At 35.0% G+C, this 27,558-nt stretch overlaps 1 protein-coding gene across 1 annotated transcript; it reads left to right on the forward strand.

The window, feature by feature from the left end:
* Positions 1-1,400: 1,400 nt before the first annotated feature.
* LOC136815360 (transcriptional repressor protein YY1-like) lies at positions 1,401-8,521 on the forward strand. The gene is made up of 6 exons (XM_067071805.1): positions 1,401-1,893; positions 5,176-5,383; positions 5,992-6,061; positions 6,368-6,460; positions 6,890-6,955; positions 7,412-8,521. The coding sequence occupies exons 1-6, from the start codon at positions 1,464-1,466 to the stop codon at positions 7,736-7,738; spliced, it is 1,194 nt and encodes a 397-aa protein (XP_066927906.1). The 5' UTR covers positions 1,401-1,463; the 3' UTR covers positions 7,739-8,521.
* The last annotated feature ends 19,037 nt before the right edge of the window (positions 8,522-27,558 follow it).

The following is a 27,558-nucleotide window of genomic DNA, read 5'->3' on the forward strand; positions in this document are numbered from 1 at the left end:
ATTTTAAATTCAAGATGGCGGCGAGAAAAGCACGTCTTTTGCTTTGGACGAAAGGTTGTAAATTCTGGTTGATTTTAAGGTTTTATCTTATCTTATCTCATTTACTTTAATTAGTAGAGGCTTCTTCAATGTTTGGGGAAGGTAAGTCTGTAAAAGTTATTTGTTTTTTGGTGGAAAAAAGTGTTTAAAAAAGCATTTTTTGTGCTCAAGGTATATTTTTCTTCGCAAATTTTTGTCTTCAATCTTAAATAGATGAACGAGTATTTGACTGATGCTTATGATTTTTCCATAGAACATAGTAAAACTATTCAGGAACTTAGACCTTTTTACAGAATTTCAAAAAATCTGTTAGTTCTGGAGATATATTGAAATGTTTAGACATGGGTAGTTTGCGTTCGTGTTTCGCGTTCCCAAACCAAACGCACGTGCCATGCAAATGCTCACCCCGTTCATTTGCCAGGATGTGCCTGACTAAATTAAAACTTGAAATGATGCGCGGATGCAGGTGGGTTCCGCCTCCCCCGTAGATCTTTTTCTTGGGAAGTTGATCTTCAAATTTGTTTTCAAGGTGGGCTTGGCTCAAATTTTTTCATCTATGGCTCAAATTTTAGGCAATTTCTCAAAGTTTTTGAAAATGTTAATTACGCATTTTGGCAGGAGGCTAGTGTGACTAAGGCGGTCATCGAAATAATGCTCTGTTCGCGTTGCAATGGGTGTTAAAAATGCATGCGGGGGGGGGTGGGCCAGCGGCACATCCCCATCATACCCAATTTTCGCCAGTCTGGAAAGAAGAGAATATGTACGCCAGAGATTTCTTGGCGTAGCCTTTATGTAAGTCTATGAAATCCAAAGTCTGCGCCGGAGATATCCGGCATACATGCCTTACATTCCAGATTGGAATTTAAGTGCCTCCCATCCATGGCGGGCGGCGGGGGCCTTCTTCTACACTGACTTGCCAACTTTTACAGCCTCAAGAAAATGTCAAAGATTTTCAGATTTGGATAAGCAGTTGGAGTAAAAGCTGAAAAGACATATAGCTGGCTATGGGAAAACAAAATATACAGGATAAAAATACCATTTGATCCGCGTGGTGTCTTCGATTTTTTCCGCCATTTTTTCGCTCGCTTCCAATTGCGCGCGAGTTTTCAGAAAGTTTAAAATGCAGACTCATAGTTAGCTCTACTAGAAACTAGAAACAGATTGTTGATGTAACACTGTGAACAAAGAGGACGATTATAAGATTCAAGATTCAAGATTCAAGATGTTTTTGAAAGACTGATCTGGTCCTGATTTTAGCTACATATTGCCTAACACCTAATATTCTTCAAAAAGAACGGCGCGCGGGAAGATCACCGTGGCGATTTCTATAAATTGTTCGAAACGTGACCAGTTTGCTCTGAAGTAGCAATAGCTTTAGTCTAGTTTTCTGAAAACATGGCGCACAAGCAGTGCGAAACGAAAAGATGGCTGAACTGTTGCTGGTCGAAGAAACTCTTCAAAGTAACATGCTTTTCATGGAAGGAGACGAAGAGATAATTGGAGAAGAGGAGATTTTATCAACAGGACCTTTAATTGCTCTTCAGCCATCAAGTGTAGATCATTTGATTGACCCAAATATAGAGGTAATCGAAGAAGTTATTGACCAATCTTATGTTGATGATGTTCCGGTTATTGCACAAGAACAAGAGATTTCAACAGATGTACAGCCTCAGCAACAACCAAACAATAAGAAAAGAAAGCTTAAAGGTAGTAAACCAAATTTCTTAAAGAAGTCTAAGGGAGCTGATGGCGAAGAAGGAACAAGTGAAATTGATGTTCCCAGAAAGTGGGAGCGGAAGAAAATTCAAATCAAGACACTAGAAGGAGAATTTTCTGTTACAGTTTGGGCATCAGGTATAATGTTGTTTTTATTGCAGTAATTCAACAAATAGTCTAGTTCTAAAACTCTAAATAGAAGTGCATCTAGCAGTATAGCCCTAACTCTTCCATACCGTGGTGAGAGGTCCTAAAGCCGACAGCCCAGCCTAATTCCGACCCCCCAAATAACTGTTATGAAAAAAAATTCTATGTTTACAAACATTCCCTCTCCAAGTTGAACGATAAACTATTGCTAGAACTCTCGAAACAAAACATCTAACAAGATAGCTGTAATGTCAAGATGTCAATTAATGTAATTAAAAAGTACAAGTTGTAAAAATAATTACCTTTTATTCTGGATCAGTTGCTCATGTTTAAAACGATAACAGTTTTGTAATAAAAGTGACTTGTGCGGGAAAAAATACGAAACAACTTGGACTGGTTTCCATCAAGAAACAAACAGACTAAATTGTAAAAATGGCGCGAAGTTGAAAAAAGGACGAATGTGGTAGCACTAATTTGAATAACAAACATCGAATCAATGAGGCGGCAACTATCGACGCCCTCTTTACCACCTATACAGTAAGTCCGGATGTTTATTTACGAAAGGCCCGCAATCGGACAGCTCTTCATTTAAGTGTACTCTTTGACGACATATATTATCTTTACAAGCAAGGTGTCATGTAATACATAATAATTGTAATATACGTCGTCTATTTGTATTCTTATCCTGTAATATATAATATAATGTAATATACGTCGTCTATATGTATCCTTACACAAAGTCCTAGCCCCGCAATCAAGCCAAGTGCCAGTGAAAAGTAATAGAAACCAGGCTTGATTACGTAACGTTTCAAAATGAGCACGCTCGTACACAGACCTCTTTTATATTTCCGTGTGCTTTGGAAAATCAAAACATCTCGTTACTTTTTATGATGCTGCTACTACTGTTGTCATTTATGACGTTGTGCATATTGCAATAAAAAAATATGTTTTGTTATAAGAAGCAATTATTGTTATTTGGTTCAATTGGTTCAATGTATCAAATCTCTCAGTTTAGTTGACACTTTGGTATCTTCGTTGCGTCACAGCGAAAGGTTTGTTTTTATTTTAGTTTGTATCTTTGAAAGACCCCATCGGCTTTAGGCTGGGCTGTCGGCTTTAGGACCTCTCACGGTACTGTATGATTTTTAGGACCTTCCCCTGGCACTCTGGTCTGGTCCCCCGGAGCAAAAAGTGCTGTTTTTTCCTTGCTCTGGAACACCAGATGATTCTGGAGCACTTCAACAAACCACAATTTTTGGCGACTGGTCGGCACCAGAACTCCAGAACACCGGAACTCCGGAACGGTTGGCAGACGATATCATACTCCAGGATGCAAGTGAAATTTTTCAATCCGCGGACCTAGACGGGGGTTTGGTTATTATCAGTTAGGGTTAGGGTTGGAGCTCGAGAGTCACAATATAAGGCCGAAGGCCTTCTTAGGGGCATTCGTACCCTGTGACTTACCTTAGGATCCCGTAGAGGGATCCTTGTAGGGGCACCGGTAGGGTTGGGAGCTTTCTTAATTAAGGTCTGTAAATTACACGCTATAAGTATTTGTGAATGACGGCTTTCTGGTCTGTCTCGTTGGCGTAAGCGGTTAGGCATTGGGTAGTGCCATTGAAATTCCAAAACTTTGAAAGTTTCTCTTTGTCTTTTTAAGACATCCTTGATGACATTCTCACACAGTTTCAAAGTTTTTTTCATGTTTTGATGAAACCCAGATGGGGTGCTGAAAGTTTGAATTTCTTAAGAGAGGGGTTGCCAGTTAGAGGGGGGGGGTCACTTCCTACTTCATAAAATTATGTACAAATTCAAAATTGTTTCTTTTCAACAAAAATATCACGCATCTCTATAAAATTGCCTTTAGAGTGATGGGTCGAAACCATTGCATAAAGGGGGTCGAACTGAAACTTCTATATAATTTCCTATGGGGAGGAATCAAAATTTCAAATGTATTTCCTAAGGGTTCATACGGGTTCTCCCTTCCTAATAGAGTGGGGGGTTATATCAATGTATGACAAGGTTTCCACCAAAACTAACCAAAGGCAAATAGAATTTCTATTGCACTAATTTCCTAATTTTGCACTGATTTTTTGCCTGACCACTTTTCTGTCCACCCTGTATGGCTCATGTCATATGTCTAAAAGATGTAGAAGTTATTTCTTATATCTATGTGCCTTTGAATATTTGTTTTTCACGATGTCTGCTAGTAGTAGTAGTATCTTACAAAACTTATCTGAGAGCCATGTCAACTGAGTATCCAAAAACCTTGAAAAGTGCCAAAATGTTTACCAAAAAACCTTGAAAAAACACTTTAAAATGACCAAAAAACCTTGAAAACTTTGAAAATCCTGAAAAAAAAACCGTAGACACCCTGTCAAAATAGACAAAGATCGTTTATGACCCCTGTCTCAGATGAGGCTTTCAGGCTTTATCTAAAGATAGAGAACTAAAACAAGCTTGACCCACTAAACTATATATTTAGCACCAGACTCTCTGACAATCTGAGAAATTATTTGCCCGGGAAGAGCAGCAGATTTCAGCGAAATGCTGCTTTTTGCTCTGAAAGTGTATGGTGGAAATGGTCTGAAATGGTGCTTGTTTTCAAACTTAAACATCAATTCATTTGAAATATTTTCTTTATTTGGATTATTGAAAGGTTAAAGGTTTGTTTTATTTTTATTTTTTGATGATAGCTTCACTCAATCACTTACAATGAGCTTTTGAAATTTGTTTATTTTGTATTCTGCTTGCTCTCGCATGATGCCGCCTTTATGGAGTTTTTTTTGGCGTCTGCTAAATGCGATTTCGTGCACTTTCGCTCACTGTGCACACACGTATTTTTTTTAAATCAGCCGACTCATGGTAGTTTCAATATTTCGACCAGTGATGCTTTCGAATATAGCAAAAATACAAAGTTAAAAAAAAAAATGGTAGAGTAATTTGGGAGCTGAACTGCGTAGTTCATTTGTTTTTAAATTTTGCTGCTTTAATTGGTCTGTCATTTGATGGCTTGCAAGTTTCCCTCCACTGATGCAAGTTATAGAACTTCATATAGAACTTAGCTACAGCAGATGATTTTGATTGAAGTTGTTGGAATGTTTACAAAGGCTCTTGACAGGCTTTTTTATACTGTCAATCTGGCTTTTTTTAAGCCATTACCTTTGGGTACTTTGCCAACCTCCCCTACTGAAAGCCTATTTATTTTTGAAAAAAGTTTCCTTGGGATAACAGTTTAATGGTAAATTCTATTTATTCTTATAATTTTTATAGAAGACAAAACTGAGGAACAAGATAACCCAGAAGAAACGATAGAAGAAATTCAATCGTCCATCATTGTTGAAGAACAAAAGGAACCCGAACACGTGGAACAAATAGAACAACATCAAGACCAGAAACAAGCTGAAAAGAAAAAAGAGAAACCAGCGAGCAAAGTTAGAAAAACAAGCGAAAGTAGAAATAAATCTTCTGATGGACCAAAGTAAGTTTCTTCTTTTTTACTCTATAACTTGGTTAGCAAAATCTTCAGAATTGTGTGGAATATTTCTTTCAAAGTAACAGGAAGAGAATTTGGATCACTTCGAAAAAAATTACCTATGTTAGAGACCTTTTCAAATTTGGTAAATTGTCTTCTTTTTAAAAGTCAATAATATCTTGCAAAATTTATTTGTATGTCTGATGATTGGATCGTTGTAAGGCATGAAACTTGAAGTTATTTTATTTTATTTTTAACTTCGAAATCTTGAACTAAATTCATCTTGAGAAGTTGGTTAATAGTGATAAGGTTTGCTCTAAATTCTGTTTTCAAAGGCTTCTGAAAAATATTCCAAAAGAAGGGAAGATTTCTTGCCAACATCCCTTAAACAATGTGCTGTGTTCTTTTGCCTATTGAAAATTATTGGCAATTATTTAGCGTTTGATTTTTAGTAAAGGGCAAAATGATGGATTTACAGATTTTTCAGGTTATTTCAAGAACAACTTCTGGCAGCTCTCACAAACTTTCACTACTTTTTTATTTAATATTATTTTTATTAAATACATCTAATTTGATTGAATTAAGCTAAAAAGTCTTTATCTTTTTTATTTCAGGAAAAGCAAAAAGTCATCTAAACCTAAGGATGCAGCAGCCCCAGCTAAAAACATTACCTGTCAACATCCAGTAAGTTGTTATTGTTTTCATTTTTATCAACAGAGTACCAAATTTTAAGCTATTCATAATTCACTCTATGCTCAACTAGCGCTTAGCTGCCGAAATTGACAGCGATATTGAGTTGCAAGAAAATGTACATTTAATTCATGATCTTACTGCCTAGATCGGCAGACGACTAGAAATCCTAAAAAAAAATACAAAACAAGTCTCATACCATAAAACTCTGCTCGTGGAGCTATGGTGAATAAGATGGAAATGTAAACACCTACATCATATTTTGATAGAAGTCTTTTTATTTGTTATTCTTGATTTCAGGGGTGTGGAAAAGTGTTTCGAGATAATTCGGCAATGAGAAAACATCTTCATACACATGGGCCAAGAGTTCATGTTTGCGCAGAATGTGGAAAGGTAAAAATAATCTCCTTTTATATCAATTTTGGCCGGGTTGGTCAGTTGGTAGGACATTCCCTGTACAATCCAAGTGTTGTGGGTTTGATCCCCGGTTACCGCCAACTCATTGAATGAGTAGCTTAGATTGGGTAATTTGATCTAGGCGATAAGTTACAGGGAGCTGAGAGTAGGTGTGTCGCGCCACCTCAGCATTTGACCTCCCGGCCCCAAACCTCCCTCCTTTACTTTACTTATTCCAATCGTTTCAAACTTTACTGAAAGTTTTCCAAATACAATTATTTCAGAATTTACAATTTTAGTGTTCATCTCATTCGGGATCTTTTGTTTTAAATTTTGCAACTCGACTGTCAAATTATCAGAATTTTTCCTTGAATATTTGAATATCTGTAATATCTACAATACAATATGTGTAACTTTTTTTACCAGGCCTTTGTAGAGAGCTCCAAATTGAAACGTCACCAGTTGGTACACACAGGAGAAAAGCCTTTCCAGGTAATAATATTTATTTTTTAGTTAACTTAACCTCTACTTTACTTATCTATTCTACCTCTAAGCTCGAAATTGTGGATTTCCTCGTTTTGAGTGCTAAAACATAGGGATGTGTAACACCAGCACACTTAGCAGAATAAACAATTGCTTTTCCATAACTTTTTCATTTTGTGTAATTTGAACGAACAACAAAAATATTTAAATGAGAGCCTAGTGAATGAAAACCTTAGTACAAACAAAAATGTTTCGTTTTCTGCTTTCAGGCTGGATAGAAACTTTCAGATATTTAGATGGGTAGATGGGGTTTAGATTCAGTTTGTCAGTTGTTTTGGAGATTCAAAATATCCGAAAACAACAAATGCTCAAAAACTCATAGAAGGCATATTTCATAGGGCAAAACTTTAACCGCTCTTTATAAGACTGTTATTTAAATTGTTGAATTTTTATAATTTCTTTTAGTGTACTTTCGAAGGCTGTGGTAAACGATTCAGTTTAGATTTCAATCTACGTACTCATGTTCGAATACATACTGGCGACAAACCGTACGTTTGTCCTTTTGATTCATGCAACAAACGATTTGCACAATCTACAAACTTAAAATCACACATATTGACTCATGCTAAATCCAATACAAATTCCAAAGGTGCTAACAATGCTAGTAAACATCAACCGTCTATCGAGGAGAGCATACCTTTAGAATCTCAATTCTCTTCTTCAATCACCAATGAAGATGAAGATGAAGATGAAGATCTTGGTGATGAAGATCTGGTGATTCAAGAAGAATGAGAGAATGATATGATGCTTTTGAAATAATTCTGCATTCATAATAGAATATTGGCACAAGGAAATGGAGAAAGTTTTAGAGGAGTGTTTTTATATGCTTTTAGAATAGATTCTGCATTCATAATAGAATATTGACCAAGAAAATGGAGAAAGTTTTGTGTATTTGTCGAATTTGAATGGAGGAAATTTTCAAATAGTATTTTGTGAAGATGCATTGATCGAATTTGACCAGGTATGATTGAAAAGAATGAAATACCATTTTTATTTGGAGAAGATTTCAAGATATGGTCAATCTTGAATTTCGCTTTAACCAATTATTGATTTGGTATTGCTTGGTTATCGAACGTAGTGACAACAAAAGTTCAATTTCTACTACAATATGGTAACACTGGTATCGCATTTGATTTGACAATAGAAAGATACAAAATGATTGGTTACCCGTTATAGATATCTAATGGAAATGTAAACATCGATGGAAAATCCTGAAGCCTGGTATCCCTCCATGTTCTTAATATTTTGTAGAACAAGAGGATTTCTTTGAAGAAAGCAGAACTGTAATTGAAACACATGTTTTCAAAATCTTGGTCAAAGTTAAATCGTGGTTGCTTCATTTTGAAATCTATTTTTACTTTATCCCATTATTAATTTAATTAATTTTTTCATTATATTTTTTTGCGTTTTTTTTCCCAAGAATTAAAACTATATGAAATTATTATCATCTTTGCATATTATTTCAGTCATTATTTTACGCTTTCAAATTTCGTCTTATTTGATGTACATATTTATTAATTTATTTTGCAAATTTATTTTTGTCTTTGCAACATCGAGCTTTTCCGTCCCCTCCCTGTTGAAGATATCTACTTTTTTAATTCAACAGCCCCTGGATGTCTTGCTTAAAAATAAAGTGCCCCCCCCCCTGGATATCCTGGATGTCCAAGTAGATAGAAGGCATGAGGATATCCAGTCATTTTGGCCTGTACTTTATATACTGGATGTCTGATATCCTCAACACAGGGGGGAGGCATTTAAGACTTTTTCTTCAAGATGTGTTTTTTGCCGAAACTATGTTTCAAACGTCCATCTTCGTTTAGTGAAAAGGATACCAAAAGAACGTTGTTTTAATGTTTTAATGAAGTCAAAAATTACAATGATTGTACGTCAATATTTGAGTTTTTCTCAACTGAAAAATGATGATTTTGACCACATGTGCTAACGGACAAGCTGGAGTTTTTACAAGCTCTTATTTGATTTGGTTGGTCGTTAACCTGTAATAAAACAATTTTATTACTTTTTCTAAAGAACGCGTCATCTCTGTTACTTTTAATGACCAATTATTGAAGTATTTTATAAAAACTCCAGAACATCCCTCTGCTAAGTGTGATTTTATTTTCAGGTTCTCAATTTTCCTTCCGTTCATCCACGTTTTCTTGGTCACGATACACGCTTTTTATAAAAACATCCTAAATATTCGAAGCCGTTGGATTCTTTAGAATGTTTTTATTTTCACCATTTTTGCAATTTCGTAATAAATTGAGCGTTATAGAGTCCGTAAAGCCTTAAAATGGTGTTTTTAACTTGTTCATAATATTTTTCCATCGAAGCCTTATGTTCTTATATAGGTTGTTATTCTTATAAAGAAATTTGTAAGCCTTGGGTAATTATTTTGTTAACCAGATCTCATCGGATAAAATGCCCCTCTCAAAGGAGTTATGCAGATATTACGGGAATATCTTATTCTTATGCTTTATTTTTTTCAGTCAAATAAATAAAATAACATGAGATGATGAGATTGGATTGAATTCGAAGGAACACTTTTAGACGTTTGACAAGGTAGACAAGATCACCGGTATGTATATCAAGTCCTTCTTTTGCATACACATTAATTTAATAAGAGCATCCAAAATATTTGAAGCCTTCAGATGTTCTTGACTTTTTAAGTTTAAAGCCTAGAAATATTCTTCCCTTCCCCATTTTGTGACAGTATTTTTGTTACATTGGGTGTTTAAAACATGACTCTATAGTTTTTGCTGTTTTCCTCTGGTGACCTAAACTCTCAGCTTAGCCAAAGACTAGAAAATTTCAAATAAAAATCACGACATCGAAATAAGGGTAAAACTCGAGGAACTAAATAAAATTTCTAAAATCGCGAGCCAATCGCCTTTTCATGTTATTGAGTTCATTTTATTCTACTCATAAATTTTCCTCAACAAAATTTTATTTTAACATTTGTTTGTTCGTGTTTCTTTCGCTTTCTCTCGCTTTCATTTTGAGAAGTTATCGCTTTCTATGGCTTTTTATGGCTTTTTATCGCTTCTCATCGCCCAGTGGGAACCCAGCTTAAAAACAAAATAGCGGTCAAAAAATAAGTAACGGTTCTCGTGTTCTATTTTCTTTAGTCTTGACTTGAAATCTAGACAATGATGAGTTGACGAAACCTTTGTGTGGATCGAAGCTGATCGATTAACATGTTAACCCTGTAACGATTTAAATGATGTCAAGGTATGAACGCTTTTTTTACTGTACGTGATAACTTGTTAGCCAATGGTTAGTCTTGAAATTCTTTGTGTCCAAGAGTTGTTTCTCTTTCTTGAATTCTATGAATACCACGCTCTGCGCTAAATAGATATACCGATCAACAAAAGCCGATCAAAGCCGCATTACCTTTTGCTTGAAAACGAAACCGAAATCGACTGGGTTCTAATACAGTATTTAGTTTTGATTGACTTTTGATTTTGTGGTATTAAGTACCTTTTGATGTTAAATGGGGGGTGCAGTAGTGTAGTGGTTATCAATCTTGACTGCCGTCCAGGAGGTCGGGGTTCGATTCCCACTTCACACTTCAATTGAATGTACATGATGTGCGCTGGTCTTGTTCCCTAGTGGTTCACTGCACACGATCCAAAAGCTATGTGCCAGTGTCTCTCAAGCCTACAGGCAGTATAAAACGTAAAACGGTTCTAACGAGACGACTCCTATACTGCTCAATACAAAACCAGACATCCTCTGTAAGGAAAAACCAGTCATCATGATGTTAAAAGGGTTTTTTGAAGACATTTGTGGGGAAGGTTTTAAAAACCACTTTACTAAACTACTCGATTTCCGAGATTTCAGTACTACCCCTGTTACAGAAATACATTTACAATAATTTGTGTTTTGCTATTGTGTTGTATTTTTGATTCAAATGAGAATCGTTCCAACGCATTTCACTATTTCCTTCCATTTTGCCATGTTTTAACTTCATATCGCCAAAAATTCACTTCGAAATCTGTCGAAATGTCTTATAAACACTCACTAATAAATTTTTAATTATCTAATCATTACCTCAATATATATCAATATATTGACCTGTAAATTAACATTATTGAAAGTGATTAACCCCCGTAATTGACATAATACTTGTTTCTCAATATGAATGGCACAGAATGATAAACATCAATTTTGCTCTGAAGTATGAAAACTATTTCCTCATAACCACTAACCCCGATTCCAAGGGAGTGTTCTATGCACTTTTTTTATTAGAAAACTTTTGTTTTGGCTGAGCATGGATGTGCTTATTTTTTGACAGTTTTTTAGCCTAAAAATTTCTATTTAAAATGTTGTTATTGGCTTTCTTGAATGGTATTCACTCTTAAATATATTATTAAAATTGGTCCTTCAGTTTAAAATAAAAAAGGCCCTCCTCAAGGCATTATGAATTATCTTTAAATCATAACAAGAAGCCCGTTGGGCGTGAAGGCCCAGCAAAAGCGAAATTTTCGCGCGCGATTTTCGCGAATTTCGGAATTTCTAAAAAAAAAAAAAGATTTCAAATTTCTTCCAGGAAAGGGATGGCCAAAGGATTTAAAATTTTACTGCGTCAAGCAAAACACAATGAAAAATAAGTCGACAAGGATAATTCTCCTTTTCTTCATTTTTTAGAACAGGGAAGTGAAAAAATAAACGAAACATAATGTAGTCAATCAAAGATGAATTGAATGTTGAAGGCTCGAAACTTTCTACCCGAAGATAAACAATCAAATTCAAACTATCATTAAATTCAACTTCCATAAGAAACAACATCAAAAAATATAAAAATGGTGCCACACCGATTTATTGAGCCTCTTCGTTGTATTGTCTTTGTTCATCTTCTCCCTCTTTCCTCCATCAAGGTCAATTCGACTTGAAAGTAATTATGTGTCGAGTTTGAAAAATCAAGCCACCAATTCGTTAAACGAAACAGATCCAGAAACAACCATTTTCACACGTATCATCATGGAAAAAGTTCCAATCTTGTTCAAATTTACACATGAGCTGCATTCTAGTCTCCATTGCCATATTCCATTTAATCGGTATATATTTGAAATAATTCTGTGTCGTGTTTGAAAAATCAAGCCACCAATTCGTTAAACGAAACAGATCCAGAAACAACCATTTTCACACGTAGCATCATGGAAAAAGTTCCAATCTTGTTCAAATTTACACATGAGCTGCATTTTAGTCTCCATTGCCATATTCCATTTAATCGGTATATATTTGAAATAATTCTGTGTCGTGTTTGAAAAATCAAGCCACCAATCGTTAAACGAGACAGATCCAGAAATAACCATTTTCACACGGAACATCATGGAAAAAGTTCCAATCTTGTTCCAATTTACACATTAACTCCATTTTAGTGTCCATTAACAAATTCCAGAATCAGTTTACTTGAAATAATTCTGTGTCGAGTACGTTGTCGAGTTTGAAAATCATGCCACGTCCCACTGTCACTGTACTGACCGTTGTTTAACAGCGACAGATCCAGAAGCAACATTGTGTCTTATTTAAATTTACACATTTCAGTTTATTTATTTCTATATTAGAAGCCATTATTTCCTAAAAATAAAGTCTTTTTGAAAACAAGAAACTTAAAATGACAGTGATTTAAGGTAGAATTTTCACCCCTAAAGCTTTATGAAAACTTGAGCAAAAACTATAAGATATGACAGAATGTTGAAAAAGGTTTACAAAGAAAAATCACTAAAAAGTTTCTTTGGTTTGAATGTTTCTTGGTTTGAAAGTCTCTAAAGCAAAGAAAATGTTCAAGAAAGTATAAATCAACACGAATCAATTTCCTCGCTTCGACCGCCATCTTGTTTTGTTTTGAAACATTTGTTGTTTTTAAGGAGCGCGAAATCAGAAAATATATCTTTTTTAGCCAGTACCCGACTTTAGCAAGCTTTTCCCTGTCCAGACGGCAAAAAGTGTGGTACTGGTATTAAGCGCCGTTTCTACCAAAACGGACAGGCAGAAGGAAACACGGACAAAAAAATAGTGAGACTCTCATTAAAGGCCCACTCGCTAGCGCTGGGCCAATAAACACATTTTTTTTATAAGAACACCCAAGATTTTTTAAGAATTTGGATGTTCTTACCTTTTTGAGTTTTTAAGCCTAAAAATGTTCTTTTTTACACCATATTGTGAGTACTTTTGTGCTGTTCCTTTTCGATAGTTTTAGATTCCACAAAGTCTTTTCTTGTTCTTAAAATTTTGGCCATTGAAGCTTTATGTTCCTACATAGTTTGTTCTTATAAACGTTTATGTGCCCCTTCTCACAGAACCGGTAGGATTTTTTCAGCCAGTTTGGGTAAAAACAACGGTGCAAAAATCGATGGGGATTGATAAACTTACGTTTTTTATGGCTGGGGATTTAAATTCTATTGTCTTCGAGTCAGAAAATTTCATTGTTTTCAAGTCAGAAAACTCAGTGGTGATGGGAAAAATAGCATAACATTTTGCTGTTAGGATTTTGTTTATTTTGATTATTTTCAGTGGGGACAAAAATTGGAGTGTAATGTTTCACTGGGGACGATGTTTCGGCCAATTTTCTCACGTAGAAGGGGTTTCCACCGAGTCTGTGAGAACAGTTGTCTTTTTTCCAACATATGTATAGATTTGTTTCCGAATCGTACAATTCATCAGAGTTTGTTTAGTAGTAAACCGGTAGAGGTTATTAAGTAGACATTTACGTTAATTTGTAAGAACGTCAAAGATTTTTGAAGACTTTGGATATTCTTGGTTTTCAACCTTAGAAGCTTTAAAAATGTTACATTAGCATTCTGTGAGAAATTTGTGTGATATTTTGGGAAATTCCATATTCCATGCCCTGCACAGCCTTTGAATATTCTTAAATTATTTGCAGTTAAACCTTTATGCCCTAATATATAGTTTGTTCGTATAGAAAAAAGACGTATAATTTATTTGTTTTGTAACACTCCCCGCAGAGTAGCAGTATGAAAACCACACAACGGGGTGTGATGCGTTGTGTCCTTGTTTCGTGTATTATGATGCAAAATGAAGAAAATTACTCAAATTGAATTATTCGAGTAGAGTCATAAACTCTAGTATGGGTTTTTCTTATTTTTGTCGTATCGTTATTCGACGAGCTTAATCAATCTTAGAGGTCTGCTTGTCTTTTTGCTCTGTCTCGAAATAGTGGTTAGGGTTTTTTCAATAGAACAATATTTTTGAAGTCACGATTAAGAAATTTATGTTGTAAAATTTTCCAGTATCTTTTTTATAAGAACATGCAGTTGATTAAGTTCGACTCATTTGGAGTGTTTTAAAAGTAATTTCAAGGAATATGATTTGATTGATTGATTGATTGATTGATTGATTGATTGATTGATTGATTGATTGATTGATTGATTGATTGATTGATTGATCGAGTACAGTATATGGGTTATCTATTAGCCATATTATTGTTCCACGTTTTTGAAAGCTCCAACTTTTTGAGTTTTTAATCTTGTGCAAATTTTTTAGAAATTGTTGTTTAAAGTAGTTCGTAAAGCCATAAGATATTTTAACTTGTTTTTATATTGGCCATCGAAGCCCAATCTCAAATTTAAGGCTAGCTAGACAGAAAAAACTCTTTTTAGCTTTCTCAGACACTAGTTTTTTTATTGGCCCTTTTGTCAACGGCGTAATGTCCTTTATACTTTTTCCTTATAAAAAACGTGTACGGTTTACAGATTGGAATTTTCTCTATTGTTTTCATGACATATTAAACATGTACAATAGCATTTAAATACCAATCACATAATTGGCAACCAATTAAGTGCTTTATAATTTTTATAATGATGGCACAGTCGTTGCGTATATTGTTTCAGTAAAAGAATGGTAGCCTTTTTATTCATTGTGAAGAATTTGTCGTTTTGTTTGTAAAGTTTTGTTCTGCTAGTTCAAGGAACGGATAATTATGAAAGGTTTGCCAAGAAATTTTTAAAACCTATGAAAGTTGTGCTTTTTTTTTCTCTTGTTGATTGCTGTTGTTCCTTAGAATGTTGCTATTTGAAATTATTACTGCAGATCGTTTGCTTTGTAGAGAAGAAGAAAAACGGGAAATCGCCAAAAATGATGACAACTTTGTGATAATGTTCGCAAAGTAAGAATCACCAAAAAAGTTTTGATTCTTCATTGAAGTTAATGCTTAAAAAATCTATTATTACTATTGTTAATTTAGATGAAATTTCAATACAAATTATGACTCTTGTTACAGTTGAAGAAGATTTTGCAAAAAGAAAAAAATAAATTCAAAAAATCGATCAACATTTATGTCATTAAAAAGCTTTGCATTCGGCCATGATCATTCAAAGACCAAGAGTTTGACAAATTTATAGACTCTATTCTTACTTATTACATTATCGTATGAAACAATGTTGAATTTTAAGGAGTTTTCAATGATGCTCTTTTTCTGGATAATTTTGATTTTCACATCTCTGGTATCGTCAAATTCGATTCGCTCTACTCCATGTCGGAGTGGATTACCGATATCCAAGACTTATAAATTGACATCTGATTGGTTGGTTTGGGCACAGTTTCATTCTTATTGTCATAATGTGAGTTACTACTGGTATAAATTTCCATACTCCCTGTTGTTAGTAAACTATGTAACCTAGTAATGATAGTGATTTTAAAACATAGATTGAGAATTTAGCAATTTAGGCTCCTATTTCTATTGACCTCAATCATTCATTATTTTCTATTGAGTCTTATTTGGTGACTTAAAAGTGTAATTTTTAGAACGTACGAGAATACGTGTCACTTGGTTCAGAAAGGCTAACAACTTTGTTCAAACTTAAAACCCTAACCTTCCTAATCTTACCAATAAATTAATTTTAAAGATTTCTATTTATGTATAAGCTGATTGGTGTTTAACCGTCAGCATTCCTTGAAAAAATAGGTTATATAGCTTATCCGGGGTATCGAAACTTTTATACTTCATTTGTAATTATTTTCAATAGCAAGCACCCTACTCATTTTTGAGATTATTATCGCGTGGGATATCAAAGTACCGCGGAAGCTATGATATTTTGGACGCTTGTTCCTATAAATATGTAATAGCTATCGGACGCAAATGGGAGTACAATATGAGAAATATTTTACGAGACGCGATTTTTCCTTATAATATTACAATGTACGAAAAATCCAGAACGAGTGAAATATTTCCATATTGTCTGATAACTAGTTTACCGGTGACCCAAAAAATGCACTTTTTGTGTTGGAAAAAAACGCAGTGCACTTTTGTAGCAAAGTGACGTTAGATTGCTGCTTCCCCTACAATGCAACAACATCTTTTCGTCAATTTATATCTTGTACATGTAAAATACAAGATATATTGTACTCTTTTTAACCAATCAGATTGCAGATATTTTTGGATCGCCGATAATATCCAGTGCTACCCTAAGTACCTATTTTTTGTTATAATAATTCCTTTGCGCAGTCTATTTGTTGATTTTTCTTTTAACGCCTTGTATTGTAAGTCTAAAGAGTAAAAAAACTATTGGACATTCCAAAATGACCTTTGGACTTTACCGAGCTCTCTCCCTTGTCTAGTTGTATCCCACTACAACCTCGTCGGAGTTTTGACTAAAAGGGGTACCCGAAAAAAGGCTGACACCAAACGGTGCTACATCTCAAATATTTAGAGGAGACAGAATGACCTTGTTGTTAACATTCTCTTTAGTAGTTTTCTTTTCATCTTTAGGTCAATTTATCATCTGGCAGAACGGATCAATCAGTTCTGGATGAGGTAACTCGAATAAGCTTGCATTTGTATAGCCTGTACCAGACATTCAAAGTTTTTTACTACGCAGTCAACGACTAAAATACTCCGTTGATTTGATGGTCGAGGTACTGGCTAGAATTATTTCCTTTTACTCCTTTTTGTTAAGAATGCCTTTACTTTCTGACATCTTGTTTGTTCAAATATAATCTCTCTTAGTCTAGCATAAACGCCCCGGGCGTTTTGTTGTTTTTTTTTGTTTGTTTTTTTGGTTTTTAGGACGGGCGTTTATTCGAGGGGGGAGGGGGAGGGGTGCTTTTCATTGATTACAAATGTTCTGTTGTTATCATTGTTTTTAGTGCTTGAAACCTTGCAAATCATTCGACGATCGAACAACTGTAGAAGAATGCTTGAGAAATTGTGTAAGTATACAGGCGATGTTTTTTTTTATTAAACCCTGTTAATATAGCAACGTCCCTAATACAACGCATATCTCTTTATCACTTTTTACGAAACAGACACGCAATTGTGCCGATAAGTAATACATGTTAGATAAAGAGGAAACGTTTTTTATACGAACCAGTAAATCTAGGCTCAGGCTTGGTTGTGAAATTTTTAAGGCTTAAATCTTTTTACGGTGTTCATCTTTATTTAAAAACTTAAAATATACTTTGCTAGTATGTAGTTATTTAGACATTTGACAAATGAGGCCAGAATCACTTTGCCTTAATCTTTACGAAAGTATGACTGTCACAATAGATAAAAGTTTGTAAGAGACCACGTTTATAAGGGACTTGGTTGCTCAATTCAAATTTACATTGACAGCAGGACTTTTTTTCCTGGCTCTGAACAAACATCTAAAGAACAATTTCGTCATTCTTTTTAGACTACAAACCATTGTAAAGATGCTTGTAATTTCTACAATTCAATTCGTACAAATAAAGGTAATTGTAGTACCTGATTTTTCTTAATTTCATACAATCGAGATGATTCGCTGTGTACAGGTTTTTTTATAAGACCATCCAAAATTTTTGAAGCCTTATGTTCTTAACTTTTCAGAAGCAGCCGGCGGGGAGAATTTTTGGAAATATGTGTTCTTATCTTCTTGGAGACCACATGTTACGACCTTCAATTGTTGCGCCCGTCAAGGGCGCCTTAATGAGGAGTACCTAGGGAAAATCTCACGATTCAGTTTTCCGGCTCGATTATTCATGTTTGTTCTCGATTATTCATCTTTTATTTTGTGTTTTTTTTACGCATGTTAATGTTAACAGAGACAAGAGCCTTGCTCGATTAAACTACTTTTCATAGTATTTCCCCGATTTCCTATCTTTCTTCCGATCGGATTCATTAAAAGGTTATTCAAGATGGCTACCGAAGCGATAGTGTTTTTGATCATTTGCATGCTGGCATTGCAAGTTTCATCTTTTTGAATTAGCTCTAACTTGGCAAATTAATTCTTGCATCAGGGACATGCCTTTTTGCATCGTGTAAAGACTTTATTTGCTCTAGTTTTCGTTGATTTTTATGAACTATTTTTTACCAAAAGTGAGACTTATTTTTTGCTTTGTTTTGGTTTCGAAAGCATCCACCGAAGGAGGACTTCAAAATATCTGTTCTGAAGGCACGTTCCAGCTGGATATGGCGGTCTGTTCTTACCGAACTAAAGAAAAAAGTCTGCTGGAAAAAAGTGGTCTGTTCTACTGAAGATTGGGACCAGCTGGAAAAATATGGTCTGTTCTACTGAAGATTGGGACCAGCTGGAAAAATATGATCTGTTCTACTGAAGATTGGGACCAGCTGGAAAAATATTATCTGTTCTTATGAAAAAATAGTCTGATATCTTATATTTATAAATAACGTGTCTAAGAATTTCCTATCTGTTCTGAGGGAATTTTAAAAAAGTCCTGAATGTGGTTGCCTGGAGTGGCAGCTGAAAATTCTCCATCTGTTCTACAAAACATCTGGAAATTGTGGATCTGTTCGAACTGTTAGCTAGAAATTAAGTTTCTGTTCTTAAAAAGTCCTTCAATGTCAAGCTGGGAATTTAGCGATCTGTTCTTATAAGATTTTGTCAGCCCTGGTAGATAAGAACAGTTAACTCGCGTAAAATCAATCGGCTGGTAATTTCGTATCTGTTCTGAAAGTTTTTTTACCTCCTAGCTGGAAAAATATAACTGTTCTGAAGTAAAAATTTCTCGCCTGGAAAACGAGGAACTGTTCTTAATTTCGTGGAAATCCTTCCAGCTGGCAAATCAGAACAGATATTTGCAAATTTTAGGTCGGTGGCTGCTTCTGTGGTTTGTTGTTATGATTTCATGACATTCCATGATGATGCGATGGTTGATTGCAATAAAAAACATATTTTCCTGTTGGGCTTGGAGAAAGTTATGGATGGATTATTGGATGAAGTATCCTAACGTATACATTTCCTATGTAAATGTAATGAAGAAGAAGAGAGAAAGAGAAGTAATTTTCACCAAATATGGCGGCTTTCACTGCAATTCGATTGAAGACGATAATGTGATGAACAATATTCGATGAACTTTTAGATCGTATACTGGAATTTCATTAAGTAAGATGAAAGTATCTTTCAACAAATTATGGACAAAAATCCAGACGGTGCGATTATCGATCTGCAATTGATGCATTGGAGTTTTTTCACCACTGCTGCGATTTGATATTTAAGACGATGATGCGATAGATGATTTGATGAACTTTTAGATCATTTATTATCATAAAGTGTTACTGGGATTTGATTAAGTAAGACCAAAGTATTTTTCAACAAATTATGGACAAAAATCCAGACGTTGCAATTATTAATTATTGTGATTGCGATTGATTGATGCATGAGTTGGGCGGCAATCGAAAATATGTTCCGTTCGCGTCAAAAATCTTCTTAAAATTGAGTCGGTCGGTCGGAAGTAAATTTAGTCGGGTTTTTTGGAAAATGGTTTCAAAGTATATATAGTTTTTAATATTATTTATTCGTTCGCTTGATGAAAAATTCTGACAATTTTCTGACTCGTCTGACTAGGAATTTTTGTCTGCCAAGTTGGTCAGTCGGCTGACGCGAACCGAACATATTTTTTATTGTCGCCTTGGAGTTTTTCACCAAACTGCGATTTGCTCAATCACAATAAGGGCCGCGAATCTTTTTTCCGGAGTTTTTGGGGACAATACCTCACAAGCCATTGCAAAATCAAATTTTACATTATCTAAATCCTTCTGACACCAAAACTCGTTCTAGTTTTATTGACTAAGTGTTCAAAAAGGAAGATTTACCTTGTCAAGGACAATAAACATGTTTCTTGCTTTTAAAACCATCCATTTTGTCCATTTAGTGAGAAAAATGATGTTTTTTAACTTTCGCATAACAAAATCTAAGCCAAACTCTTGCATGTTTGGTACCGACGGAAAGCACAGGGAATTCCCCATCAGACCCTGTTTTCGATATTTTAGTTTAGTCTTTTCAGGGGGTACAATAGCCTCGAATCTACCAAAAATTTGTCTTCTTTCTCCTTCAAATAGTCATAAAAATTGACTCGGACAAATTGAACAAAAAGTAAGATCAGAGGCATATGCACAATTTATCTAGCTTTCCATCGGTTATACTTTTAATATACTTTTATTGTGTCCCCATCATGCGAAAGTAAAAAAACAACCCCCTGGTATGACTTATTCTGTAATTTTGTTTTCTAAATAATTTTGTTTTTATTTACAAAGATCTGCAGACCAGATATGCGGGCGCACAAGTTTTAAGAACAATTTACAGACCCATTAAAAAGCCTTGTACGATATCGGTCTTTAATTTCGAACGTCTGGTCTTTTTTTCGAACGTCGAACGAAAAGATTCGAAATCTTTAAAAAAATAAACAAACTCAGTAGTAGAGGAAGGAGAAAGAGAGTTTTCTGTCAGAAAAATTGAAGTTTAGAAAGTTTGATAGTGTTTCAGCTTTTCAATGAAATTTATCAGAAGTTTTTGGGCTTCAAGTGGAATCTTGGAATGTAACTTCAGTAGTCTTTTTCGCAAGTATTGAATATTTTAACTCGTTTAACACCTCTTCAAGCGATGGTTTTCTAATCCAGCAGCAGCAGCACTCAACAGAAAGCTATCATGCAAAGCAGAAGACTTTGGTATTTTCTTATGACACAGGGTTCTTCAAAAATGTTTGTCACACATTATTTATTGGAATTTTTAAGCTGTATTGAGAGTGATTCTTATTATTTGCACAATCTTTGGGTACTTAGCTAGCCGTAGATAGGTGGTCTTTCTCCTTTGTAGGTTTTGGTGAAGGGGGGAGTCTTTTCTGACAAACGATAGATAGGGAGACTGACTAACACTTGATGATTATCTGGTCAAACCCCTATGAAAACAAATGTCTTAAACTTCGTTCAACTGCAGATAAATAGGTCAAGCAATTCATTTTTAGATTCTGTTTAGCTCCAGATTAAAAGCACAGATATACTAGCAAGAATACATAGAAAATTTGATTTAGGTTTGACTACTGTTGTCTCTATATTTTTGACCAAGAGGACTAGAAAGAAGGCAGCAAGGTGAAGTTTTTTTATCTTTGAGAAGTGGAGAAGGATTATTTAAGATTTTGGAAATCGTTCGGAGAATTACCAAAATCTGACTGTGGCCTTACGCAAACCTTACGCGGCTATATGATTCCACGTGAATTTATTTTAGTAAAACAATCCACGGTTTTTTCAAAAATATTTCAAAAACTCGAGCGAAAAAAAGATGTTTCAAACCCCTTATTTTCATTGAGTGATATTGAAGACGATGGATGATTTGATGAACTTTTGGATCATTTTTTATTATGATAAAGTGTTACTGGAATTTGATTAAGTAAGACCAAAGTATTTTTCAACAAATTATGGACAAAATCCAGTTCTTGTGGTTATTAATTGCGATTGCGATTGATGCATGGGTTTGAGTTTTTCACCACTACGATTTGCTATTGAAGACAATAGGTGGTTTAATGAACTTTTAGATCATTTATTATGATAAAGTGTTACTGGAATTTGATTTAAGTAAGACCAAAGTATTTTTCAACAAATTATGGACAAAAATCCAGATGGTGCGATTATTGATTATGATTGATAAATAATCAATTATGATTAAATATCGATTGCAGTCGATCAGTATCAATTTAAGTACATTACATCGATTACCTATTGATTTTTACTGACTTAATAACTAATTGATACATTAACGCAATTGATAGATAATTAACATATACTCACAATTGTTTCAATAAACTATGTATCAATGCAATCAATATTTTCTAGATTACTCATTGATTGCAATCGATAATCGATTTTATCTCTTTTTTTATTTTATTTATGTTTTACTGAACTAAATTTCTTCTAGATGACTTTGAGTGAATTATGTTTAAAAAAAAATATTGATTTTTGTTCTTCTCTGTTGTTGTATATTGATTTTAGGTGTTCTACACTTGGAAGCTGCTAAATTTATTTTTTCCTGTACAAGGACCATAAAGGAGTGGCAAAAAAACTTCTTGTGTGATTTTTTAAGAAAACTATATATTGTTTTGTTTTTACACATTTTCCTTGCAGTTCTTATAAATAAAACTTAAAAAAACAAATTTTATTGCAACTTTCTGACTCATTTAACATGTCATTGAAATGGTTTACAGAAACTGTAATTATTTGGGCCTCCTGCTTTTTGTTTCCTTGGTTATCACTAACCGACGTCAGTTTCCCAGAAAAACATTGCAACGGGCGCGTCATAGCCTTGGCTATTAGCTAGTTAGATTCATATCTAATAAACTGGCCTAATTTCTATCTATGCATACTAAAGGCATCTCATTCAGTATAATTAGCCTCCGTCTCGGAAGAGGACTGGGCCCGAATTTGCGGACGTTTTTACAGTTTCACTTTCGTTTTCGGCTATATGACAGCGTTTTCAAGCAGAAAGCAGAGGAAATCTGTGAAATTATGACAGGGAATGCTAACCTATTTTTCCAGTGTTTCTCAAGATTGGAGCAAGATTATTGTTCTAGAAAGTTCATAAAGGCCTTATTGTTTCAGATTAGTATGATTTCATCAGAAAAAACATTTACACCAAAGCTCCTTATTGATATGTGAAGGCTACCAAAAATAGCAATGTCCTCCATCAGAACAACTTTAACATAAGATAAGGGACAAGGGCAGTCAAGAAGTCTACTTTGTTGAAAATTTGCACAAAATACTTAGAGAAAATGGTACTATGGAAGCCCATTCTATACTCCTAAATGATAGTTGAAAGATTAGCAGTTGAGAGGGTTGATTAAAATAGAACTCAAAGCACACAATAAAGCATACATATATATTTGTCCAGAAAGAACTGGCATGTTGTTTGCTTTGTTTTGGTGTTAAAAAATATGTACTTATCAGTCCTAAAAAATGCAAATTCGAATATAATGAGGGCAATGAGTCTGGTTAAATGTTACTATATTTACAAGAAAGGATTACTGAAAAAATACTACTGTATGTACTACTGATATGAACTAAACTCAAAAACTAAAACTTTACCATAAATTTACATTACGACAATTTAAAAATCTATCTTTTATAGCAACAAAGAAAAAAACATGACTCAAAGTTTTAAAAACAGAGCTAGTCAGAGCTTCAATTCAGTAGGTATAGAGCTTTCAAAATTTGAAAACAGACGACCCTGCCTATGCCCCGGACAGTCCGGGCAAATTTTTTATTTTTATTTAAATCTCTTTTATCACCATTAGATTTGGTATAATACTTACATCCAAAAAAATTTACAACTAAATAAAAACTATGTTTAAAATAAAATGTACATGTTCTCGTTTTTGAAAAGAAATGCATAAGTAACGACACCCGATGTTAAAAATACTCCGGGTCACTTCGTTATGGAGGAGAGACCGCGATATCATCAGGGCCTACCAGAGATAAAGAAGCGGCCTTGCCTCCAAACGACCTAAAGTGAACCCCATAAAGATATGAAACTCTATAGACTAAGAATGGATCAGATGCCCATAATGGATATAAACTGTGAATCGAAAAAAATAGGAACAAAACTACAAGGATGGCTACCCCTATGTGCATCAGGCCATATTTTAGAAAGGCAAGGCAGCGTTCGTTGGTGGCCAAAAAGGGCACTTTTTCCAGTGTTTTTCCACTAAAATGACTCTTTTTACCAGTATTTTAGTAATTTCAAGACGGGCAGCGTCCGATAACCGGACGCTTAAAGGGCATGAAAAATGGCCTGTGCATAGAATAAGTAATATAGTATCTCAGAAGTTTCAAGAGAAAAAAAGAAAACAAAATAAATAAAACAGAAAAAATAAAAAAATTAAGTAAAGTTCAAATAAAATATACCGCGTAAAACACTATCTTTGTATGGCAGATTCTAAAATCTCCACAAATCGTCGTCTACACAAAACATCATACCATTCCAGAGTACAATCTCTCAACTCCAATTGCTCCTCCGAAAGTGGAGGGAAGCTTACACTAATCCGTTTTGACTTTTTATTAAATATGCAGTCGTAGATGTTCACATTGTTAACCAAACAAATTTCATAGATTTCGTCAACGATCGAAAACGAGCGATCATGCTTCTCAAGCGATAACATAGACAATATGTAGTCTCGAGTATTATGATTCATAAGAGTCTGATTAATGAGATTTAACTTCCGATTACATAGGTGAGAACTAGCGTTTGGGATTTTGTAGATGGTGTGAATGTGATTCTTGGAAAACTTCGATACGCCAAGTAGAGATTTCAAGGCACATCTTGCTTATCTGTCGATTAAGTCACGGTGGTGGTTACTAAGTTTTACCAGCTCTAGACCATAAAGGAGTTTAGGTATCACAAGAGTCTTAAAAACGTTTACAACTTGATTAGGATGCAGGTAGCGAACTCCACCTGTAATCAACGATGAGACGACGGACCACATCTCTGAAACTCGGTAGTCGATATGGTGGTTCAGCTGAAGGATGCTTGATGACTTTCCCCATAGAAAACCAAGGTGTTTAAGTTTGTTCTGAGGATGAATAATTTTGCCATCGAGTTGGATTGTAAGATCTGCGAGGAGACTTTTTCCTGATATAAGATACTGAGTTTTTGCGTGGTTAAATTTGAGGTTGTGTTTGTGACCATAACGAATACAAATGTCCATTAAGGATTGCAAACCAGAGAGAGTTGAGCTTATCAAGATCAAATCGTCTGCGAAAGCGATGACTGACGTGTCGGTGCCGTTCGGGAGAGAGGCTCCACATTTCTGATTGGTAAGTTTCGACAATAAATCTTCGGTATAAAGGTTGAATAAGTAGGGAGAGATGATAGAACCTTGTTTGACCCCCTGAGAAAGTTTAAAACTGTCAGATTGGATACCACCGTAAACCACGCTGGATTCACTGCTTAGATACGTAGCAATGAGGTATCTCACAATCGGTGTGGGTACTGATTCTTTGGATATTAGTTTCTCAAACAGAAGACTCCAGTTACAACTGTCAAATGCTTTAGACACATCCAAGCTGCAAATGTATAATGGTGAATTGTTTCTGTTGTAGAATCTGATGGTGTCTTGCATTAAAAGCTCGGCATGGATTGTAGATGATTGGCTCGTAAAGCCGAATTGAGAGGAATGAGAAGCTTCGAGAATAGGACATTTGTTCAGTATAATTATTTCAATTAGCTTGGCCAGTATTGGCATAATGCTTATACCTCTGTAATTGTTGGGGTCTTTTAAAGTTTTATTGTATGACTTCACCAAAGGAATGATGATGGAATTGCTAAGTAACGATGGAATGTGCTTTTCGGTAAAAATGCGGTTGATGAGTTTTGTAAGGTAGTCAAGGAAGTCAATACTGATTGCGTGTAGATAATGTTCACTCAAAACGTGGAAAGGGTCCGGGGACTTTTCCTTATTCAAACGATTGATAGCTTTCTTCACTTCAGATTGTGTAATATAAAAATTCTCGTCCTGGGAGGGTAAATTGTTAAAAATGTCGGCAAGATGAGAGTTACTTGCGTTATTATCGATTGAGTCGATACCAGGGGTGTTCAGAATGGTGTTGAAGTGCTTGGAAAATTCGGAGTTAATATCAGTTTTGGAAGTTTTCCCGTTGATGGTGAAGAGTTTTTGTGATGATGAACGGTGAACTTTAATGTTTTTCCAATAAGTCTTTGGTCTTACTTTGTTAAGTTTGTCGATCTTGATATAATATTCTACAGAGGATTGATTTTTGGTATTTCGAACGAGCTGACGAAATCGTTTTCGAGCAAACTTTTTCCCCGGACCTACGTCCGGGGCTCCAATTTTTGCGCCATAAATTTACCCCGGACGTATATCGCCAGCTTTCGGTTAGATTTTAGAATTTGATTGCTGAACAAACCACGCTTGAGATTTAAGGTTCAAATACAGGCCTCACACACGAAACGCCAAAATCAGGACATTACAAGATCTTTTGGAAGACGGCGTTTGTCCACGGAAGAATATTTCAATGAATTAGAAAAAAGCCCGCGCGGTCAGCGATTCTATAAAAAGCGACCGCGCGGGCTGTCTGGGGCGTCCGGGGTAGTCTCTCAAAAGCAAATAATACGGACCCCGGGCACGCATCAAAAAAAACCCGGACTGTCCGGGGCATAGGCAGGGTCGTGAAAACAAACACTGCATTGGTTACTACAAGACATACTATCCACACGGTTCTTTCGATTCATGAAAAAAATAAAGTATTTTTTTTTGGTAATCAATTCCAACAAACAACAATCAATATAACAGTTTTTTGATAACCATCCCACAGTGTAAACATTATCAACCAACTAAACCCACACCGCCAAAATTGTAAAAATAAGTCAATATAATTTCTATCAACATTTTCTCGTAAAATGTTTTTTTTCCAACATTCTGATACCAATCATAGCTGGAGGCATCATGTGTAGAGTGACTGTGTGGCATTCCATTGCTTTTAATGATCACGATACCAAAACATCAACCAATCAAAACTGACGCCAAGCCAAATCTGTCGATTAAAAATTTCCATGAAAATTATAATTGAAACTTATCTCGTAAAATGCTTTTTTCAACATTCTGGAGGTGTTCAAAGTTAGAGCTAGAGGTATCATATATAGAGCCAAGAAATACATGAAAAGTCATTTGCTATCCCATTTGCCATGAGATATATGAGTCAACAAATCGAACAAAAACCAACAAATCATGTCTCTTCACTTTCATGTCACATCATGTTTATATGGGGTATCAGAAAGCCAATCCACAATAAACCAGCTGCGCTGGAAGGTCAGCCCAATAAGCTTAAAACGACGATTAGAAGGAAGTACAATCAAGAAACCTAATTCGTTGTTAAAGTCAAAGAGGTTGAAAAGCTCATTTTGGCTGAAACTTCAGACGAAAAAATGTTTAACACAAAGTTGGATTTGTCCAAAAGTGGACATGGGATAGATGTTGGAATTTCACCTTTGGGGGGGGGTACTAGGTTTACGAGGTGACGGGGTGTCCGAGCAGAAAGTCGACCCTTTGAGAGACAAAATTTTGATGATTTTGGGACCCTTTGAGAGACTTTCCTAAAATTTTGGTAGATTTTTTCCAAATTTCGGTTTGATTTTCACCAAATTTTGGTCAAAACTTCTGGAAATCGTGTCCTTTTTAGAGAAAAATTTTCGATTTTCGTGATTTTGGGACCCTTTTAGAGACCAACTTATGAATTTGTACCCCTCTGAGAGACTTTTCAGGCCTGAAAAAAGGTACCCTTATGGTTCGCATCCATTTTGCCTAAGTAAACCCCCCGGGAAATTTCACCT

This window comes from Clytia hemisphaerica, unplaced genomic scaffold (assembly GCF_902728285.1).
Source record: "Clytia hemisphaerica strain Z4C2 unplaced genomic scaffold, Clytia hemisphaerica genome assembly, whole genome shotgun sequence".
Taxonomy (NCBI): Eukaryota; Metazoa; Cnidaria; class Hydrozoa; order Leptothecata; family Clytiidae; genus Clytia; species Clytia hemisphaerica.

Coding starts and splice junctions, on each gene's coding strand:
- LOC136815360 (XM_067071805.1), top strand. CDS start 1,464: ATGGCTGAACTGTTGCTGGTCGAAGAAACTCTTCAAAGTAACATGCTT. Junction 1,894..5,175: donor TGTTACAGTTTGGGCATCAG/GTATAATGTTGT, acceptor TAATTTTTATAG/AAGACAAAACTGAGGAACAA. Junction 6,062..6,367: donor ACATTACCTGTCAACATCCA/GTAAGTTGTTAT, acceptor TCTTGATTTCAG/GGGTGTGGAAAAGTGTTTCG.